The 19,954-nt window shown below is 35.7% G+C and overlaps 1 protein-coding gene across 1 annotated transcript in view; it reads left to right on the top strand.

Annotated features, from left to right (window-relative positions):
• Window positions 1–8,732, top strand: part of KCNH5 (potassium voltage-gated channel subfamily H member 5) — a 277,609-nt gene extending 268,877 nt beyond the window's left edge. The window contains exon 11 of the mRNA XM_002914166.3: window positions 7,785–8,732. Coding sequence (XP_002914212.1) covers window positions 7,785–8,732 — 948 coding nt within the window. The remainder of the gene's footprint in view (window positions 1–7,784) is intronic.
• Window positions 8,733–19,954: the final 11,222 nt, after the last annotated feature.

Genomic DNA, 19,954 nt, shown 5'->3' with positions numbered 1-19,954 from the left:
TGTGTATTGAGTTTGAGAAGTTCTTTGTAGATCTTGGATACCAGTCTTTAGTCTGTAGTGTCATTTGCAAATATCTTCTCCCATTCCGTGGGCTGAATTACAGACCGATATCCCTGATGAATATGGATGCCAAAATCCTCAACAAGATCCTGGCTAATAGAATCAAACAGTACATTAAAAGGATTATATCATGACCAAGTGGGATTCATCCCTGGGATGCAAGGGTGGTTCAACATTCGCAAATCAATCAGTGTGATAGATCATATCAACGAGAAAAGAGTCAAGAACCGTATGATCCTCTCAATTGATGCAGAAAAAGCATTTGAAAAAATACAGCATCCTTTCCTGATTAAAACCCTCCAGGGTGTAGGGATAGAGGGTACATTCCTCAATTTCATAAAAACCACCTATGAAAAGCCTTCAGCAAATATCATTCTCAATGGGGAAAAGCTGGAAGCCTTTCCCTTAAGATCAGGAACACGACAAGGATGCCCACTCTCACCATTATTATTCAACATAGTACTAGAAGTCCTTGCAACAGCAATCAGACAACAAAAAGGGATAAAAGGTGTCCAAATCGGCAAAGAAGAAGTCAAACTGTCTCTCTTCGCAGATGACATGATACTCTATATGGAAAACCCAAAAGAATCCACCGCCAAACTGCTAGAAGTTATAGAGCAATTCAGTAATGTGGTGGGATACAAAATCAATGCTCAGAAATCAGTTGCATTTCTATACATGAACAATGAGACTGAAGAAAGAGATTAGGGAATCCATTCCATTTGCAATAGCACGAAAAATCATACGTTATCTCGGAATTAACTTAACCAGAGAGGTAAAGTATCTATACTCTAGAAACTACAAATCACCCTTCTTTATTTTTCTTAAATGAAAAAACGTTTAGTAATGGAAACATAAATACTGAGCAACTATTTCAGAGTTATGCTAATACCAGTAATGGGGTTTACAATGTATGTTTTGTTATTTATGAAAAATATATTTTTATATTTATGATAGCCTAGAAAATTGAGATTAATGATTTTTTTAAGTTTGCTTTTTATTTATTATTTATTCATTTATTTAGTATGTTCAGTTAGCCAACATATAGTACGTCGTTAGTTGTAGTGCTTAAACATTCATTAGTTGCATATAACACCATTTTATATGGTAAGGAAAAACGGGGCCTAGAAGATGTCATTAGTAAATTCAGGAATAGAATTAGTAATTCTGGGATGTTTTGCATTTGCGTCTTACTAACCACCCTTACCCACTTTAGGCATTACCTGACACGTTAGCAAAATCAAAATATACTCCTTTTCTCCCTTCCTCCTCCCTCTTTTCTTTCCTTTTTTTCTCTACTCATCTCCCTTTCCCTTTTTTTACACTTACTGATAATTAGTTAATTCCTCAAAATTGATTTAGGACCTAAGAGGCTAAAGTAGATCTGTAACACATTCCTTGTCCTTGAAGAGCTTTTGGACTGATGAGTGGCTAAAGTGAAGCAAGACAGCCATATTTCAAAAGAGAGTGTGATGTGTCATTGTTACCCTTCCTTCACGCGTCTAAATTTATTGAATGACCATCTGCCCGGTCACTATGGCCTTCATTAAGATGAGCTTATAGCCTCTGTTATGTACATGATAATGTTTAATAAATACTGCTCTGTTGTGTGTGTTTAGCTGGAGATGGATTGAAAGGACTAGAGGTAGAATTAGTGACTAAGTTTACAGAAACAGTAAAAAGAACCAAAGAACAAAACCAACTAGATCCTGTATGAGTCGGATGACCTGAAGCTTCTGCCTGATCACGTATAGCTATAAATTCCTAGTCAATTCCCTGGATTCACAGATCTGGAAAGTGATGGGCCATTTGAGGGGAAACTCCTCTATCTTCCTTCAAATTATATAACACTAAATCCATGTCATTAAACAAATGATTCTAACCCTTTTTTTTCCCCTTGCCTTTATTGGATTTCAAAGTTCAGTACGCATTCAAATTATTCAATTTTGGTATCACTTTTATGATCAAATGTCCTACTTTTGAAATGGAAAGCTCAGTTGGCCATGTTCCCTGTTAAGTTTAAGAAGCTTTTATCATTTAAATAAATTAAACCTTCCAGCATGGGCTCCACAGAACATAATGAAGCACGGAGAAGAAAAGCTTAAATGAAATAAACCTCTTTGCTGATAGAAACAGTACAGGCCCTTGTGCATTCTACCAATAAAGGTGTGGCTGGAGTCATAGCCTGATTCGTGATTTTTTTTTTTTTGTCCTTAATTTTTGTGGTGTTCATCAGCAATTTGATTTGTCATTGGGCAAAAGATAGACAAAGAGGACATCAGGTGCAAAGGTTCTCGGTTATTAATACTGAGGGAAAAACCCAAATAGTAGATTCTTAAAAGATGATTTAATACTATGTTGAGATTCATGGATATACATTTTCTTTTCTTTTACATTGTTTAATTCATGTGTCCTAGGAACACTCAGATCCTTTCACATAAAATAATTTCTTTGGGGGAATTAAAAACATTTTTTTTCTAGAGAAAAATCATTACCATTTCTATGTAATGATTAGGTAAAATTAATCTATATAACTTATGTGTTTATTGAGCAGGAAATGTTTTCCTTTCTGTATGACACATTGCCCATACAGGAATCAGCTGAATTATGAAAATGCTTATTGTTTGCAGATCTTTCAATTGCCAAAGGCTAGTAGGTAAAAATTTTAACACTCTAAATAAAAACATCTTTCTAAAGGGCTTACCTAAATAAAATTTATCCATCTTTCCATTCTGTTATTAAGTTGAACCATTTTATTATATGCATAATTAAAAAGTTAAAGGTAAAAAGCACCTCTTAAAAGGAGGGATTCAGCACAATATATTTGAAAATGCTCATGCTTGTAATGGTAATGTAGTATAATTATCATGCTATTTTTATGATGAAATGTAGTCTCCTTAGTAAAAAAAATACATTGTTATTTAAATTTGGAGTTTAGGGTCACAAAGTTATCTTTAAAACAATGAGAACTTATAGAGAGGGTCTATTACATTTAATGGTTTTGAAAAAAGTGTTACTTCCATTAGGCACCCCTGCTGTTTTATTTTCTTGGTCTGTAATGCATTCTTTATAACAAGACAGGACAAAAAGCTATCATGTTTTACATATACCACATGGTTCAACTGGTGGTGGTACCTCAGTAGATGGTTAGTCTTTAAACCTTGTAAACATGATAAAATCATCTCTTCATTTTTTGTTTTTAATTTCAGTGCTTGTTACCTTGCATTAAAAAAGTGTGGCATTGTCACCAACTGGAAAATAAGTTCTTAATGGATTTGTTATTGCATCCTTACAAAGGAATTAAAGATAGGTTCTCGTTCAAGTTCTTTAATGATTGATTTGTGGGCCAACATTTGCTAATATCTACTTGTGCCCAGCAGTGGGCTAGGTGCTGAGGATGCCGGGAGGTAGATGATGGAGTGTTTGGCTCCAAATAAGGACATAAGAGTAGACATTAATGATCAATTACAATAATACAGATAACATTGATTCATTGTTTAGAGAGTGAAAAATAATTTCTAAAAAGTAGAAAATCTTCCTATTTGTAGTATGTTCTATTCATAGACCTATTAAGAACATACTTTGCTGAATGTATAAGAGGTTACTGAATTAATGAGTAACATTTACTTATTGAGGACTTCCAGTGTAACACTGTTGTAGTGACTAGAGATACAGCACATAACAAAAGAGACAAAAATCTCTGCCCCCATAAACAAATGAATCTAGGTAGTAGTGGGATCAAGAATGGTATTAGAGTCCAGGGAAAATTACACTTTTTGACTCGCCCTGCCTCGTGCTTTTGGTAAAGGTAATATATTCAAGTAGAAGAAAGTTAGAAGAAAATAAAGAGCTTCCTTGAAGAAAGCAAGAAGCTACAAAATGGCAGTATGTATTTTAAAGGGAAATAGAGTGAAGCCAGCCTACTGACTTTGCCTTTGAGAATGAGGAGAGTTTAGAGGCTGCCTCTCCTAACACCCTCCCCAGTTATCAATTACTCAGCAAGCACAGATCTGCGGTCCTTTCTTCAAGTCACTGCTTTCAGGGATGGTTCTCCATGGCAAACGTTCTGTGAAGGGTAATCTGTTGGGTGTGAAACTGCTGTATCATTCCCTACTTTACCCACTCAACTATCCACATCTTTGTGGGGCCCAGGAGGAAGTATCAAAATTACCTTACAGAGCTGCAGTAGAGTGTAATGGTTAGGACGGTTGGCAGGTGGACTTCTTGGATTTATCCTGGCCACTTACTCCTTGGGTGACCTGAGGCAAACCACCAAATCAACTCTCCACACCTCAGTTTGCTCTCCTGTAACATGAGAATAATAGGACCTATATCAAAGAGTAGTTATGAGAGTTAAATGAGATAATACATGTGTGGAAGTGACCTGTTACTATATGCATACTTTTAATAACTATTTTTCAATAAGTCATATTTCCATTCTACAGCCAAAAGAAATAAAATAAATTTCATCTCATTCAGTAAACTCCATCTAACCCAGTAATTTTTTTAAAGTCACCTCTGGCTTAAAAGCCTGGTTATGGTAAGTAGTTGATAAAATCCAAGTATTATTGTTTTTAATTGGGCTCCAGGTCCAATTCTGTAGCTTGGGTAAGAAGTTTCCTCATGACCCTGTCTTCCCAGCCCTCCCTCTGCACCTGCTTCCACTTTCACTGGGCTCATGATTGCCTGTGGGCCTGCTACTAAGGGAAGGGGGGTCCACTTCACACCCAACGCTTGTCTGTGAGACCTGGAGGGCTTGTGGGTAACTCTTCAGAGTGTTGGCCTTTGAGCTGGCTGCACCAACTACTGGCCACTGTTTATTGTATGCCATATTAAATGGTCCGAGCCCTGGCAGCAGGTGTCCTACAGAGTGCAGTAACTTCTCCCACTTCCTGAAGTACCTTTGCCTCATCTGGCTTATGTGGGGCTGAAATCACAACTGTCTACCTTCTGTAGTTCCTAGGCCCATGGGGGTCCTAGCCATGCCCATTGAGGCTCACAAGAAGTGTGGGTAGAAACAGAGGCGAACCTTTCCTCTCTAAAGAGGGTGTATGCTTTTCTAGCAGGCTTTGTTGGCTCTTGAGAGTAAATGCATGGGTCCTGCTGTCTGCAAACTCCAGATGAGAAGTCAGGGCGTGTTTCAATGTGCATAAATTCCCCTCAAGCTCCGGGGGCTACGACTAGAAATACCTCATCTCCTATCCCCCTGGAGTGGGGAGATGGAGGGAAAGGAACAATGTGCAGCACTTAGGATTCTGGTATCCCAAATCCCTCTTCTTTCTTTCTCAATTCCTTTTATATTTTCATGGTGGCCAAATGTGCCAACCCAGTTCTATCTCATTTGTCCCGTGATACAGACTGGCTGTGTGGCTCTGTGACAGGATTCCCTTTGTTCTAGGTAGTTTGGCATTTGGAGTCTCTGTTCTCAGCTTAATTGTAGGCGTCTAGACACCTTTGTTTGCTCTTGGTTTGTGGGGAGGGGCCAGGAGGTGGTCAGGGAAACTGCCAAAGGCTTATTTTATAGATGTTTTACATGGGCTTAAATCACTAAACATTCTAAACTTGCCAAGCACACAATAATTGTAAGCAATCGTTAGCCATTATATTGAAATTTTAAAACATAAAGCTCTAGCCTAAGATACCAACAAATTCTCAGTTCCAGGGACGCCAAATATTTTAATTTCTAAAAACTGTGAACTTCACACAGCAGTACACATGGACACTATGGAGATAGTAATATTTTTGTCTCTTATAAACCAGTAGTGTTGCCAAATTTAGTAAACAAAAATACAGGACATGCAGTTAAATTTAATTTCAGGTAAACAATGAATATGTTTTAAAGTATAAATATGTCCCATTCATATAAATAATGTCTGATTTTTCCATATAAGTATGTCCCAAATATTGCATGGATATCCTGCATTTTATCTAACATTCTTATGTGCCAATCACCTGCCTTCCTTCATTGAGAGTTTGAAAAAGATCCTTTTATTGTAAATGAAAGGTGACTCTATTACTACATTTGCACCAAGGCTATATCTAGCCAAGGCTAAGATGCTTTTAAAAAAACAAAAGGTCAGAGTTGAGTGGGAAGGAGGCCAGTGGCCAGTCATTTGTCCCCTCATGTTGGTTCCTAAACCAAATTGAGTACCTTTTCGATAAAAAGGGATGGAATCTGTGTTTCCATGTTTCAATCTATCTCATTCCAATAATATCTTGAAGGCTCAGCATAAGCTCTGTTTACTTAGGAAGTATGAGAAACATGTCAACCCTTTGAAAAACTTCTAATTAAACTACTGGAGCTTTGATGTCAGACTTTCAGATTTGTATTACATCATTTAAAAAGATCCAATTTCGGGATGCCTGGGGGGCTCAGTCAGGCATCTGCCTTCAGCTCAAGTCATGATCCCCGAGTCCTGGGATCGAGCCCTGTGTTGGGGTCCCTGCTTAGTGGGGAGCCTGCTTCTCCCTCTCCCACTGCCGCTCCCCCTGCTTGTGCTTGCTCGCTCTCTGTCAAATAAATAAATAAAATCTCATGTGCCACCAGAGAGGGAAAAATAAACCAGGAAACAGCCTCTTACCTATAGAGAACAAACTGATGGTTACAAGAGGGGAGGGGGATGGGTCAAACAGGTGATGGGGATTAAGGAGTACACTTGTGATGGGTGCTGGGTGATGTGTGGAAGTGTTGAATCGCTGTGTTGTACACTTGAAACTAACAGAACATTGTATGTTAACAATACTGGAATTAAAAAATAAAAAAAACTTCTGGAAATATGCACAGAAAACTATTAACAATACCTAGTTCTGAGGCAACAAACTGAAGTCTGAATGGGAGAAACATTTAACACTGAAATTGTTTATAATATTTCAAAAGGTAAGAACACCTGCATGTAGGTTGGAATAATGATAAAAGAAAAACGAATACTAACAGTAAAAAAACAATTTTAAAGAATATTGAAATTTGAAGAGTCCAATCTCCCACCCCGTGATAGTATTACATGGACAACATCCTTACTTCTTTTTGGATATTTTAGTGGTGTGAAGTTCACCAGTTTTCAAGGCTGTTTATTCAGTGAATAACAGTTTGGAATGAAGTATATATTGAGCTGGTATTTACCGCTCAGGAATTTTACTTACAGATCCTAGTTCCCCCCTCTGCAGCCACCTAAACAAATGTAATCCCTCCTGCCACCCAACACAGGCGCTATGTTAGTAAACCCTCTAACGTTTTGATACTTTAACAGCCTGGAACTCATAATTTGACCCCTAAGCAGAGGATGTTATTAAAAATGGTATAGAATATATTCGTATATAAAAGGAAAACATACAAGAAATAGTGATGTATTCCTAGGAAATTTAATGTATTTCCTTAAACACATATGCATACACACATATAATATACTAACATACATATTTATATATTTTCTCTTAAACAAGAACATAAACTAGAAAGCAATTACCTTTCTTCATTTGTCTCTCCATTCCATTCCCTCTTCCGTATACAAGCGAGTAGGACGACACGAGCTAAGTCAGTGCTCCTATGGTGAGTTTCAGTATACTGCATCTGTTATATGGCATTGGGTATTTTTTCCCTTCTGAAGTGATATTACCCTGAGTTCAAGAGTTTCCTCAATAAAGCAAAGTTTATCCAGCATTCTGTCACATAATTATAAGTCCATCTATGTTCATAATCATGTTCTGGACGTCTCTCCCCTCCACAGATCATTTTCCGGAAGATCAGTGACGTGAAGAAAGAGGAAGAGGAGCGCCTCAGGCAGAAGAATGAGGTCACCCTCAGCATCCCCGTGGACCACCCGGTCCGGAAGCTCTTCCAGAAGTTCAAGCAGCAGAAGGAGCTGCGGAATCAGGGGTCCACCCAGAGCGACCCCGAGCGGAACCAGCTCCAGGTGGAGAGCCGCTCCTTACAGAACGGAGCCTCCATCACGGGCACCAGTGTGGTCACCGTGTCGCAGATCACACCCATCCAGACGTCTCTGGCCTATGTGAAAACCAGCGAGTCCCTCAAGCAAAACAACCGCGATGCCATGGAACTCAAGCCCAATGGCGGTGCTGACCCCAAATGTCTCAAGGTCAACAGCCCCATCAGGATGAAGAACGGAAATGGGAGGGGATGGCTACGACTCAAGAATAACGTGGGGACGCACGAGGAGAAAAAGGAAGACTGGAATAACGTCACGAAAGCCGAGTCGATGGGGCTGTTGTCAGAGGACCCCAAGGGCAGCGATTCCGAGAACGGCGTTACCAAAAACCCATTAAGGAAAACAGATTCTTGTGACAGTGGGATTACAAAAAGTGACCTTCGTCTGGATAAGGCCGGAGAGGCCCGAAGTCCGCTGGAGCACAGCCCGATTCAGGCTGATGCCAAGCACCCCTTTTATCCCATCCCAGAGCAGGCCTTACAAACCACACTGCAGGAAGTCAAGCACGAACTCAAAGAGGACATTCAGCTGCTAAGCTGCAGAATGACTGCCCTGGAAAAGCAGGTGGCAGAAATTTTAAAAATACTCTCCGAAAAAAGCGTGCCCCAGACCTCTTCTCCCAAATCCCAAATGCCACTCCAAGTACCTCCCCAAATACCATGTCAGGATATTTTTAGTGTTTCAAGGCCTGAGTCACCTGAATCTGACAAAGACGAAATCCACTTTTAATATACATACATATATATTTGTTAATATATTAAAAACAGCATATACATCTATATACATATGTGTGTATATATAGTATATACATATATATATTTTCACTTGCTTTCAATATGATGAACACAATATGGATTTTGATATGTAAATATTGCATGTCCAGCTGGATTCTGGCCTGCCAAAGAAGATGATTATTTAAAATATAGATATTGCTTGTATATTATGCAGTTGACTGCATGCACACTTTACATTTATTTATAATCTCTATTCTAATACAAAAAAAGTATGATTTTTGTTAACCAAGGCAATGTAATATTTGAAGAATCAGGGTCCAACCTGCCAATGTTTCCATGACAAATTTGATCTCAGGCTGAGTATATTGAGCTGTCATTTTCTCACTGTTCTGTTAAGTTAAAATTGTAGATTAATGCCAAGGGAGAGTTCAACCTTTTAGACTGTCGGTACCATTTTATAATCTCTTTTCATAGGGTATTTTTCTGTAACTTAGTGTTGGGTTATTTTCCCCAACAGGCAGTGTTTGCTCCATCTAAATGACTGTTTTGTTGCCTAAATCAGATAGCAGTGTGGGATATTGAGAACGTATTGCTATGAGTTTTGTGCATGAATTGCATTTTCGCTCAACTATACCTCTCCTTTTTTAACACTATACTTAGATAGTAATCATTAACTCTTATGTAAGGAAATCCCTACCCCCTCCGTCTTGGAGAACAGCTGCCATCTTATAAGCTGATTTTATCAACCCCATAAATACGAAACTATTAATATAGTGTATATTATTATAGAAAACTGCACCACAGGGTGAAAGGGCCTTTTAATAATTCACGTTAGTGATGCTGGTTTTCCAAATGTGATGAATGTTCTAAATTTGTGTTTCTAAAACTTGTCCAAAGGCAAGGTTGAAAGGCTCTTGGCAAAGAAACAAACAAAACACATTTAAGTAATCATATCAAAATTTTAACTATAATATAAATAAAAAAGAATGTAAACAGATGGACAAGTTTTTGTAGCATATCTGTAACTTAGGGTGAAACGCAGGTACCGAATTGTTCACACATGATTCTTAACAATGTTTATAGGGATAACACATGAAACATGGTTAGAAAAAAATCTAAGAAGTCGATGTTAAGTTGCTCGGTTCAGATAACTGCTTTTCTATAAATTTATCCTGGTTACAATTTTCTAAAGCTTTTTTGCACACAGTTCTACTGCAGGACTTCTGCTGAGTTGATATAATAGGACTACTGTGGCTCAGGCAGACCCATTTAGGAAAGGGGGGTACTAAAGACTGAATTTCAGAGTCTTTTGAGTCATAAATCCTCTTCTTAGAAAGTGCCTATTATCAACTAAGAAAAAAAAGTCACAAACAGTTGTGTATAGCTAGTCCCTTAAATGGTATGTATTGATAATAAAATACACGTTCATTTGTAAGAACCCAGAAAATTTTATTTCTTTTGACCAAAGTATATTTCGTGAAGTTGATCAAAGAGGCATACTTTTAAATTGATGCATGCATGACATTTAATTATGGGAACAGGGAAGTTATTGTTTGCATCAAGTTGAAAATATATTCCAGTAATTTGTACATTATCAGACCACCTGTATATAATATGTTAACAACATACACAAGATGATAGCAAAATCTAAGGAGATATTTTGACCTATTGTTGCCATTTTTATGAGCTTTTCTAACTATCTCCCAGCATCCCCAAACAAAACCACCAGAATTGAAAGACAAGTTACCGCAATCAGACTGGAGAAGTGCAGAACAAAGTAATTTATAAAAACAGTTGGTATTTTAGAATTTCTATTAGAGCCCACAACATGCCCACAACATGTACCTCTTTAATCCAAGAGTCTCAGAACAGATGTTATGTGCCATGAGTTCCATTTCCCCTTCTTTGTGCCCACAACTTCCATTACTCATCATGGAAGTTTCCAGGGGAGCATGAGTCTTCATGCTATGCTAGAACATTTCTCTACCACAGGCACAAGAAAACGAGGTACTCACAGTATAAGGAATCAGCCTTGAAATTGAGACTTAAGTTGCTTTCATGGTGAGGATGGTTCTTTTTTCTTGACCTCTGACATTTCTTGAATTTCAGGGTATTTGCCTACTTAACCATGTATGAGACAAGCTTGGTTAAGCTTTTAAAGGTGAATGAATGGTAAAAATAATCTGCATACAGAAATGGTCAGTCTATCTTTAGCCACATGCTTCAAAAAATAACCATTGGTGTAAAGTTATGTCAAAATGACTAAAACAGCAGGGCAATTTGACGTTGCAGTCCACGCCTTCGCTTATTAGTGGTGCAAATATTCGCTGTGTTCTGCCATTGACTCAACTGACCTATGATATTATTGTTCATATACACGGGCAAGAAACATGGTTTTGAACTCCTCCAGGTTGTCACCAAGGGGGAAAAGGTATCAATTGCTTGTTTATGGTGCAGTTATCACAGTATTCTTTTTCCAGTCACCTGTGTTCCTATGTGCATGACACGACGAGGTGCTGAATGCACTCTGCTGTTTTCAGCAGAAATGCATGTGTTCAGCCAACTTTGTATATAGAGTAGTCTTTTAGGTTCCCAGATTCCGCAATTCTTACCAGTTGAACTTACTCAGATTTGAATGAAGGGTGAACACTTGCTTTAATACGTGCAATAATGATAGAGTCCTGTTCTGTGTTCTCTCAGCCGGCACAGAGACAGTAGATTCTTTTTTGGGGGACCAGACGACTGCATGTTTTATTCTTATACTGTATAGATGCTTTCAGTGCATCCAGAATAACATTTTTATTATTATATTTCTGAACAATGTACTAATAGGAGTAAATAGAAATGTATTTAAAATCCAAACATTTTCCAAAGCAACTTACATACCTTCAATATTTTTCTATGATAATACAGAAGATCAGATGCTGTACCCTGGACAGGTGGTTGTAATGTAATAGCAAGAGTCAAACAAAAACGGAAATGTGAGCTGTGCATCATAACGACAAGTTTTGCCAGTCTGTATTAGGATATTATTGCACTAAATATGATCTAGTAGGTAGACGAGCTTATGATAAAGAGAAAAGAAGCACACAAAAGGCAGATGACAATACCAAAGCTACTAGAGTCCCACAATGACATAAATACCACTTAGAATGGTTTGGGCATAAATGTTGAATAGAGACATATACATCATTGTTAAAATGGAAAATTTTTATTATGACACTAGTTTCATCTCACATTAAGTATAGAAGTACTATTGTTCTAAGTAGTCAGTTAAAAAAATGTATGTAGAACAGAGGAAGAGAATTAGAAAATCTGGGATTTTAAACTGCTTTTAAGAACAAGTATATACTCCTGGATTTCCCAGCATGTTAACAAGAATATTAATTATGACCACTAACAAAAATGCCATTTTGGAAAATTAATCCTATTGGAGCCCAAACGCAAATCACAGCTTCCTTTAAACTTAAGGAGATTTTGTTCTCCTGAGATCTGGCCCATTTGCTGTTCTATTTTAAATTACTAAATTCTTTTAGGAAACTTGAAAAAAATTAGTCTTCAGAGCTGTGACTGTTTTTAAAGTGTGCAGTGGCTGGTACTGGTGAAATTATGTGTCATATTCTTAATGAATTCTACTATCTTGTATAATTTTTATCTTTTAAGCTATTTTATGTCTCTTTTCCAAAATTTTATGTAGGTAATGAGAAAATTTATCTAGAATGTACATATCATACATGGATAACTTTAAAATATGAATATTTTGTAATTATGTGAATGTTGTGTTTTAATATTTTGTTACATATAAGAATATTTCTCTTGTGATCTTGATTGGAAAGGGAGAGAAGAAAGAACGATTTTTTTGGAAAACATCATAGGATTAGTATCTGAGCTCTGTCTTGGATTCTGAATCTAGTTTTGCCACAATTACAGTGTACCTTTGGGCAAATTAACTGTTCTTTGGTGTGTCTGGGCTTCAATTTCCCCACCAATAAATAATAAAATGAAGATAAGAACTGCTCCATTCTTATATCAAGATGATATTAGGTCAGTGGGAAATCATCTTCCTTTCAAATGGAAATCACATTAAGAAAAATTATTATTTTTTTCTTTCTTTCATAGAAGATCAGCTGAAATATACTCTCTAAATATTTTTCTAGGGTTTAGAGGAGATTTCTCTGCTCAGAGGTCAGTGGGGAAAGGCATTGATGGCTAAATAATTTTTAGTCATTGGCATGTGAGCAAAAGAAATTTGGGAATTTAGAACTACTAATTAAATAAACATGGAAAGAGTGAAGGTCTTTGGAGAGAAAAGAGAAAGAAGAGAAAAAGACATGGAAATATTATGATTTTTGCTTATTCTATTTAATCATACTGCTTGGCAGAAATTCTCAATCTTGTGAGAAAAAGTAAAAAAAAATTGTTGAGTTTTCAAGATACAGAGAAGTTCATCTTTCAAATTTTTGTATAAAAATAATCATGACTCACTCAAGATATGTGGCTCCACATGGGCAGATGTTCTGAAAACCAAATTCTTAATTGTGAAAGAGTCTTTCCCAATAGCCAATCGATTTTTCAATGTATATCTTGAACTAGAACAAAAAGAAAACCATTTGAATTACATGAAAAAAACCACTCCTGTCATTGTGTTCTAAAACAGAGTATTCTAATTTAAAAAGTTATAATATATAATTAGTAATATTGACAACTCTAGGAAGCCACTTACGACATGTAAACATTTTATTTCTGAAAATGAGATTCTTGTACCCTAAGTCTTGTACCCTAAAGAATACACTCAAACCTGCAGTCACTGCATTTGTCGTGAGCCTTTGTGTAAAGAAAATAACGAGAGCACCAGAAACAAGGGGACATATCTTACACACTATGAAAGACATTTTGGTCTCTTACTGGGTTTTCTAATCTTTCCGTCATATCAGAATTTTAAAACTGTTATTACAAATTAGGAATTAGGCATCATTTTGAAAGCAGACACAGTTTCTCAAGTTAAAGAAGGATTAGTTTTAAATGCCTGATATATTTAAGAAATATTAAGGGAGATATAAGAGGATCATTCATCATTGACCATGACTTTCTACTATCCGTTCAAATATTTTTGATTTATTTGCTAAATAGTTGATAACATTTATATTTCTATCCACTCTGATAGGCCCATGGCATTCCAAATCACAGTTGCATTACATATGTATTCTACACATATGTAAATAAATATTTTCAATCAACTCGCTCTCAGTGTAAACTTTGTACTTACAGCCTACATGCTGTTACCAGTCAGATAACAAAAACTTCTACAACTATGGAATGACGTATATAATTTTTTTGGATATAGACCAACTTGACATTATAGGAAATGTTCTTATCTTGGTCCAGGAAAATAAACCAAGAGGTGATGTGTGGGGCTACACGGTAAGAACAAAAACGAGAGCCAGGTTTTAAATAGGTTAGTAGTGCCAGGGCTACGTGAGCTCATGAGAGTCCAAGTCATGATTTCCATTTCCATATTTGGAACAAATCTACAAAGAGGAGCATATGGTGGTCACAATCTAGATCTAAGCATGTCATTGGTAATGCTTTTGGGTGCATCAGATCAAGTCTGGTGAGTTTATATAAGATTTTTTTCTATTGTCTTAGCTTTACTGGTGTACACTGCTTTATAAACATTACTTTTATTGACTGCTCTGTATAAGTATGAGCAGCCTTCTCCATGAGAAGGATTGACTAAGTCTGGATCTGCCATTAGCCCTCAAAAGAAAAAAAATGTGAAGGGCAACAAAAATAGGGTTGTTTGAACAGAAACAAAACCATAACATCCACGTTTCTATAGTTATAGCTTATTTTTCTCACTGGCACATCACCAGGCAAAACAAAAGGACAAACGTGGATGCATTTCCAAGCATCAAAGACTCCTAAACAATAAATAATGTGAATTATAAAACCTAATGCAATCCTAGGACTTGAGCAAGTAATAAATTCAAACATATCTATGGTGCATACATTTTTCTTTAGTATCGGTTTTTCTCATCCTTACGTAAAAGAGTGCTTACGTGAGATGTTCCTAATACCCATAAAGGAATTATAAAAAATGCAATTTTAACAATGAAGCTATAGAATGGTCTCATTAAAAGAGACACGTGTTTGGGTTTTTCATGCCTCTTTCCTGTGAAATTTAGATCTTCGATAAAATATTTTCCCTAAACTTTATTTTCACAGAATCATCACTCACAAGCTTAATGTTAATATTTGCACTACTTCAGTTTGGCATTTGCCACCACCTTGTTTTTTCTTCCACAAAGGTGTCTATTAATTTTTCACAAATTTACAAGTTTTTTTTATCTCCTGGATTTTACTCGTTTAGAATATTTCTAGAACTAGAGGTTAGATGCTATAAATAGTGACTTTGTTAGTAATTCTCTTCCTGGAAATGTGAGTTATTCTGTATGTTTGACATTTACAAATCCATAGACTTTTCTTATATTAGGATAAGATGCTTTGTATTTTGGTTTTATTTTCCATCCTTGGTACTTTTTCCCCCAAAACAACAAAAAAAAAAAAAAAAGAGAGAGAGAGAGAGACTTAAAAATTAATTTTTTTCTCTGATCCTAGGTCTTTTTCTACATTGGAAATAATGAAGATAAACATTTATATAATTATAAATTTGATCTTTGTTTCCATGATAATGGAATTTAAGTTAGAATTCTCATAATTTAATTTATAATTCTCATATGTGGTAATATTTCCAAAAGTTATAGTGAAAATCAGTTTGGGACCATAAAGAATGTGAAGATGAGAAGCACTAAAAAAAAAATGAACATTCTTTGTTAACAAAATAATAGAATTACGATGCCTAATTATATCAAACAAATCAAGTTGTTAAATGATGTCCATGTGAAGTATTACCAATATGTTTAATCTTCAAAGCATTTTATGTAAAATAATTGGTTCGCAATCATCCACCGAGTGCAGAAAATAACTCTTACCCAAGTCCAGAGGCCAGGAAACACAATGGAGTTCTACTACCATGAATTTCCTGTCCTCTACCTCTCAAAACACTTGAGGGTGTGCACAAACACACATAACCAAACAAATCATCTTCTACATAGAGAAAGGCAGTTAACTTTTTCATTTAAATTTATTAAATTTATCTAAATTTATTAAACTGTATGGTGAAGTTTGAGAGTGAGAAATTATTTTAGTAAAGAGAAAACAGGTCAACATTTATGCTTATGTACTTATTTAGATAATACTAAAATTTGTAGTTGGTCCTACATTCTAATTAAAATTCTGAGTCATGTAGGAAAGGGACATATGAGCTAGAATTTTTTAATGCGTACTGTGCCAGATGTTGTAAGTATTGGCCTGTCTTCTAACTTGAGATATTCTATCTCTTGAATTTCATGATGAGACCAGTGTGTTTGCATGCTTTATGATGGTCAAGACTGTTGAGATTTGGACTGGGAATGAGGAAAATGATGAAGGCAAAGGAGGAGGGAAGACTGAATGAAATCTATCTGCTTCCTGACCTTCAGGCTTAGAAGTTAAATAGGTTAATTTGGCTTGTATTTATTGAGTACTCATTCTCTGTTTATGCTGTGCTAAACACTATTCAGATTATCAAATTTAATTTTTGCAACAACCCTGTGAAGTAACAGATAAGGGAACTTGTCAGGATAGCATAGCTCTTGAGTGGTAAAGGTGAAGTTCTAACAGAGGCAAGCCGACTTTAGAGAGATTTTTATAGAATATTGACATTGCAAGGGCCATCTAGTCCAACCACAAATTCCAAGTCTTTCAAGACATGTAATTTTAAAGGCTCCTGAAATTAAAATAACTTTTAAAAATTTCATTCTGTAGTGTAAATGTAAATATTTGATTTTTCATGGTAGGTTAGAGTAAATGACAGAGGTTGAAGTTATAACTGTTATAAGCACAAGGTGCTCTACCCCAACAATGGAATTTTCCTTCACTTCTCCCATCAATCGAAAGGCATCCTGTAGAGGTAAATTCCCAAATGCGGTAGTAAGAGGCAAGTTGTGGTCACTGATATTAACACTTTAACCTAAGGAGGTAATGCATGATAGTCAAGGAAAGCAAGAGACATTCAGGATTTTTTCTATAATTTCTCTCCATTTTTAATATTGGAATTTGGATGAGATTCTGGAAAGAGTTTATTTTTAAAATTTATTTTTTGATGCACTGAGTTTTAAGTGGATTATGCAGATCTTTTTATTGATTACACTGATGTTGCCTTCTTGGCCAAACCACTATTAAATGCATTATCCAAATGAACCATTTCTGTTTAGAATGGCAATTTGCATTATTTCCAAATTTAATAGGTTTGTTGTACGTATATTTCCTTTAGAAAGTTTAAATAATTTTCTCTAATGAAAAAAATGTTAATTTTCTGAATGTGATTTATTTGTCCTACCTTCTGAGATTTTTTTTTTTTTAAAGCTTGTGTATTGCGATAAGGAGAAGAAACAAGGTTATTACAACATTACACTCTGGGATCCTTAGCTCAAACCATCTTGTTTCACTTTGATGATAACACAGCCAGAGGTAACCATAGAAAAGACCATTTCACTTCTTTCATAACAGCTGTAGAGGACTCTAGTGATACTACCCAGAGCTTTTTATAGTTAGCTCACTTTCATCCTTGACTATTGTATTATAACTGCATTATTATTTAAATGAGGTCATGATTTGTACTACATCTGAATGAAGGTACTTGGTCAGAGAACAACCCAGGAAAAGAAACAGAAGTGCAGGGCTAGCAGTTGCTTCCTCATCGTCGGTTTTTTGTGTGTAATGTTTTTAAATAGTTTTTTTAAATTTATTTTTTGAAATAACACATTATCATAACCACTGTTAGGAATTTAATGAAACATTAGGAAGCAGTTTGAAAGGTTGTCCAATGTTGGGGTTTTAAAAAAAATAAATATGTAAATGAGTGCTCCCCCAGCAACCAAGTTTAAAACCTCTGGTTCTGACCTAGAAGCCCAGTCATAAGCACTCGGCTGGCTGCGCTGTACGTCATGGGGTAAAGCCAAGAGGGTCTGACCACTCTCTCCTTCATGTAGAATCACTGACTGTTGAATGACCAGACCAGTCAAGGCCAAAATATCCACACTGTGCCTGAATATGCCAGGCTGAGTATTCATAGTAACTAATTTAAATACTTCATTGTCAAATATCTTCTCCTCCTTCTCTGCTAAATCACCTTTGATAACATGAAGGCGAATGCCCTCCTTCTCTGTTGAGTTAGGGAAATTGGACTTTGCGACTAAAACAACAAAGATTATCATTGATCGCAGAACACTTGGTGTCATGGATCCCTCATTGGCTCCTCGACTTTATCAATTGAAGTATGACAGGGAATATTCCTGATGAGGCCAAGATTGAATAAACAGAAAGAATAGCTAGCAAGCTATGCAAAATCGCAATATACATTCACTTTGAATTCCATGTCAAAGAAAGTTTGATAGGCCTGAGTCTTTAATATTGGTATGTTATGTCACAAACATGCATTGTCAGTTTATACAAAAACCAAATGCACATTCATTTAAAATCAAGATTATTTAATGTATTCCATATTTAGAAAAATAGTGGCAAGGATTGTTTTGTGATTTCTGTGGGAAGGTTTTCACATGTTGTGATTCTTGAGATTTTTCAAAGGTTAAGCACAGTATTCACGTACATCTTGTTTTGGTTGGCAGCACCGTCATCTTCCCTACCTTCCACCCTAGAATCCACTCAGAGTTAAAGCAAGACAGAACATGCCTTTCATATTAGGAACAATATGACTGTTACCACATTGAAATTGGAAACCAATCTAGCACCATTTCTACCCTGAAACATTCACTGTAATTTATTGAAAAAGCAGTGACTCCTAGAATTGCTTGATATTCACACAACACAAATCAAAATGTGCATTATTTATAATATACTGAAAACTATAGATTTCTTTTTATTCTATGTTCTAATGACTTTGCTTACTCCAGTTGCAGCATTTTGTAAATTATGAAGCAAATTCCTCACTATAACAATACTGTTACTATGGGAATTTATTTTTGCAAATTCATAAATGTCTTTGCCACTGAGACCATATTGGTGATAGTTTGGGGTATTAAAAATGCCTCTATAAGGGTTAGGGTTAATTCACTCCAGTTTCCAACAACTGATTCATATATTGCCTAAGGAAATAATGCAAAAACTTCATGTGATATTTTTAACATCATTATGCTAAGCAGTACTTGTTTGCTCTTTTAAAAATTTGATTCATGCTTAGATCAGTTCTTTCTACTTAAACAAAGGTACTGCAATGTGTAACATAGGAATTTTGTATGTACTGTTAACCTATCTCCTGACTGCTGAGAGAATGTGTGAAAATATTTAAACTTTGACTTTAGGGTCAATTCTGGAATATGTGTGATCAAAATTTGCTTTTGGGAAGTTTGTGGTGATTATCACTTTATTTAAAATTTGTTCTCAAGAAATAGTCTTTTTAAAAAGTGAATTGGCAGGTGGAAGTTTCCAACCCAAAAGAATTCTGGGTTTCAGCACAATAAACTGTATTTCATCAGGGAGGATTTTTGGTTTTTTTTTCACACTTTATTTAAATGTGAATATTTTTTCATGATACAGAATAAAATGTGCATTTTATGGAACTTGTTTGAATTGAGTCTTTGTTGAAAATTATTGTTTTGAATGTGGTTTAATAAGTAAGAAGCTCTCCATTACAAAACTACGAAGCAGTGGGTTCAGAAAAAATATTCTTTTCATATATTAGCATTTATAATTATTTTAAACTTCTATAATATATTCCCTCTAATATATTGTACTGTAATGGTAGAAGCAATAAAATTAGTATCATATTGGAAGTTAAGATTTTAAACCCCCTGCAGTATATTTGTTTGAATTAAAAGATTTCTCTGTTCTACTAAAGATAGTAATAAAACCTAGAAAGAAGTTTGGGGCAAATTTTATTTCAAAATGGGATTTCTTTTAATGTTTCTTAATTCTATCAATCTATCAAAAATGTAATTATTTTCCTAATATTATGGGTTTATCCCAGTCTGTGCAATTTAGAAGCAGAATGTACATGGAAAAATAGAATACTTCCATTCTTCGGAAAAATCCATAAATAGTTTGGCACTACCCCTTGAGGCGTTAAAAGGCAAGAGCTGGATAAGTAATATAGGAAAG

The sequence above is a fragment of the Ailuropoda melanoleuca genome, chromosome 14, assembly GCF_002007445.2.
Source record: "Ailuropoda melanoleuca isolate Jingjing chromosome 14, ASM200744v2, whole genome shotgun sequence".
In the NCBI taxonomy this organism is placed as follows: domain Eukaryota; kingdom Metazoa; phylum Chordata; class Mammalia; order Carnivora; family Ursidae; genus Ailuropoda; species Ailuropoda melanoleuca.
This window is presented reverse-complemented; position numbering and strand designations above follow the sequence as displayed.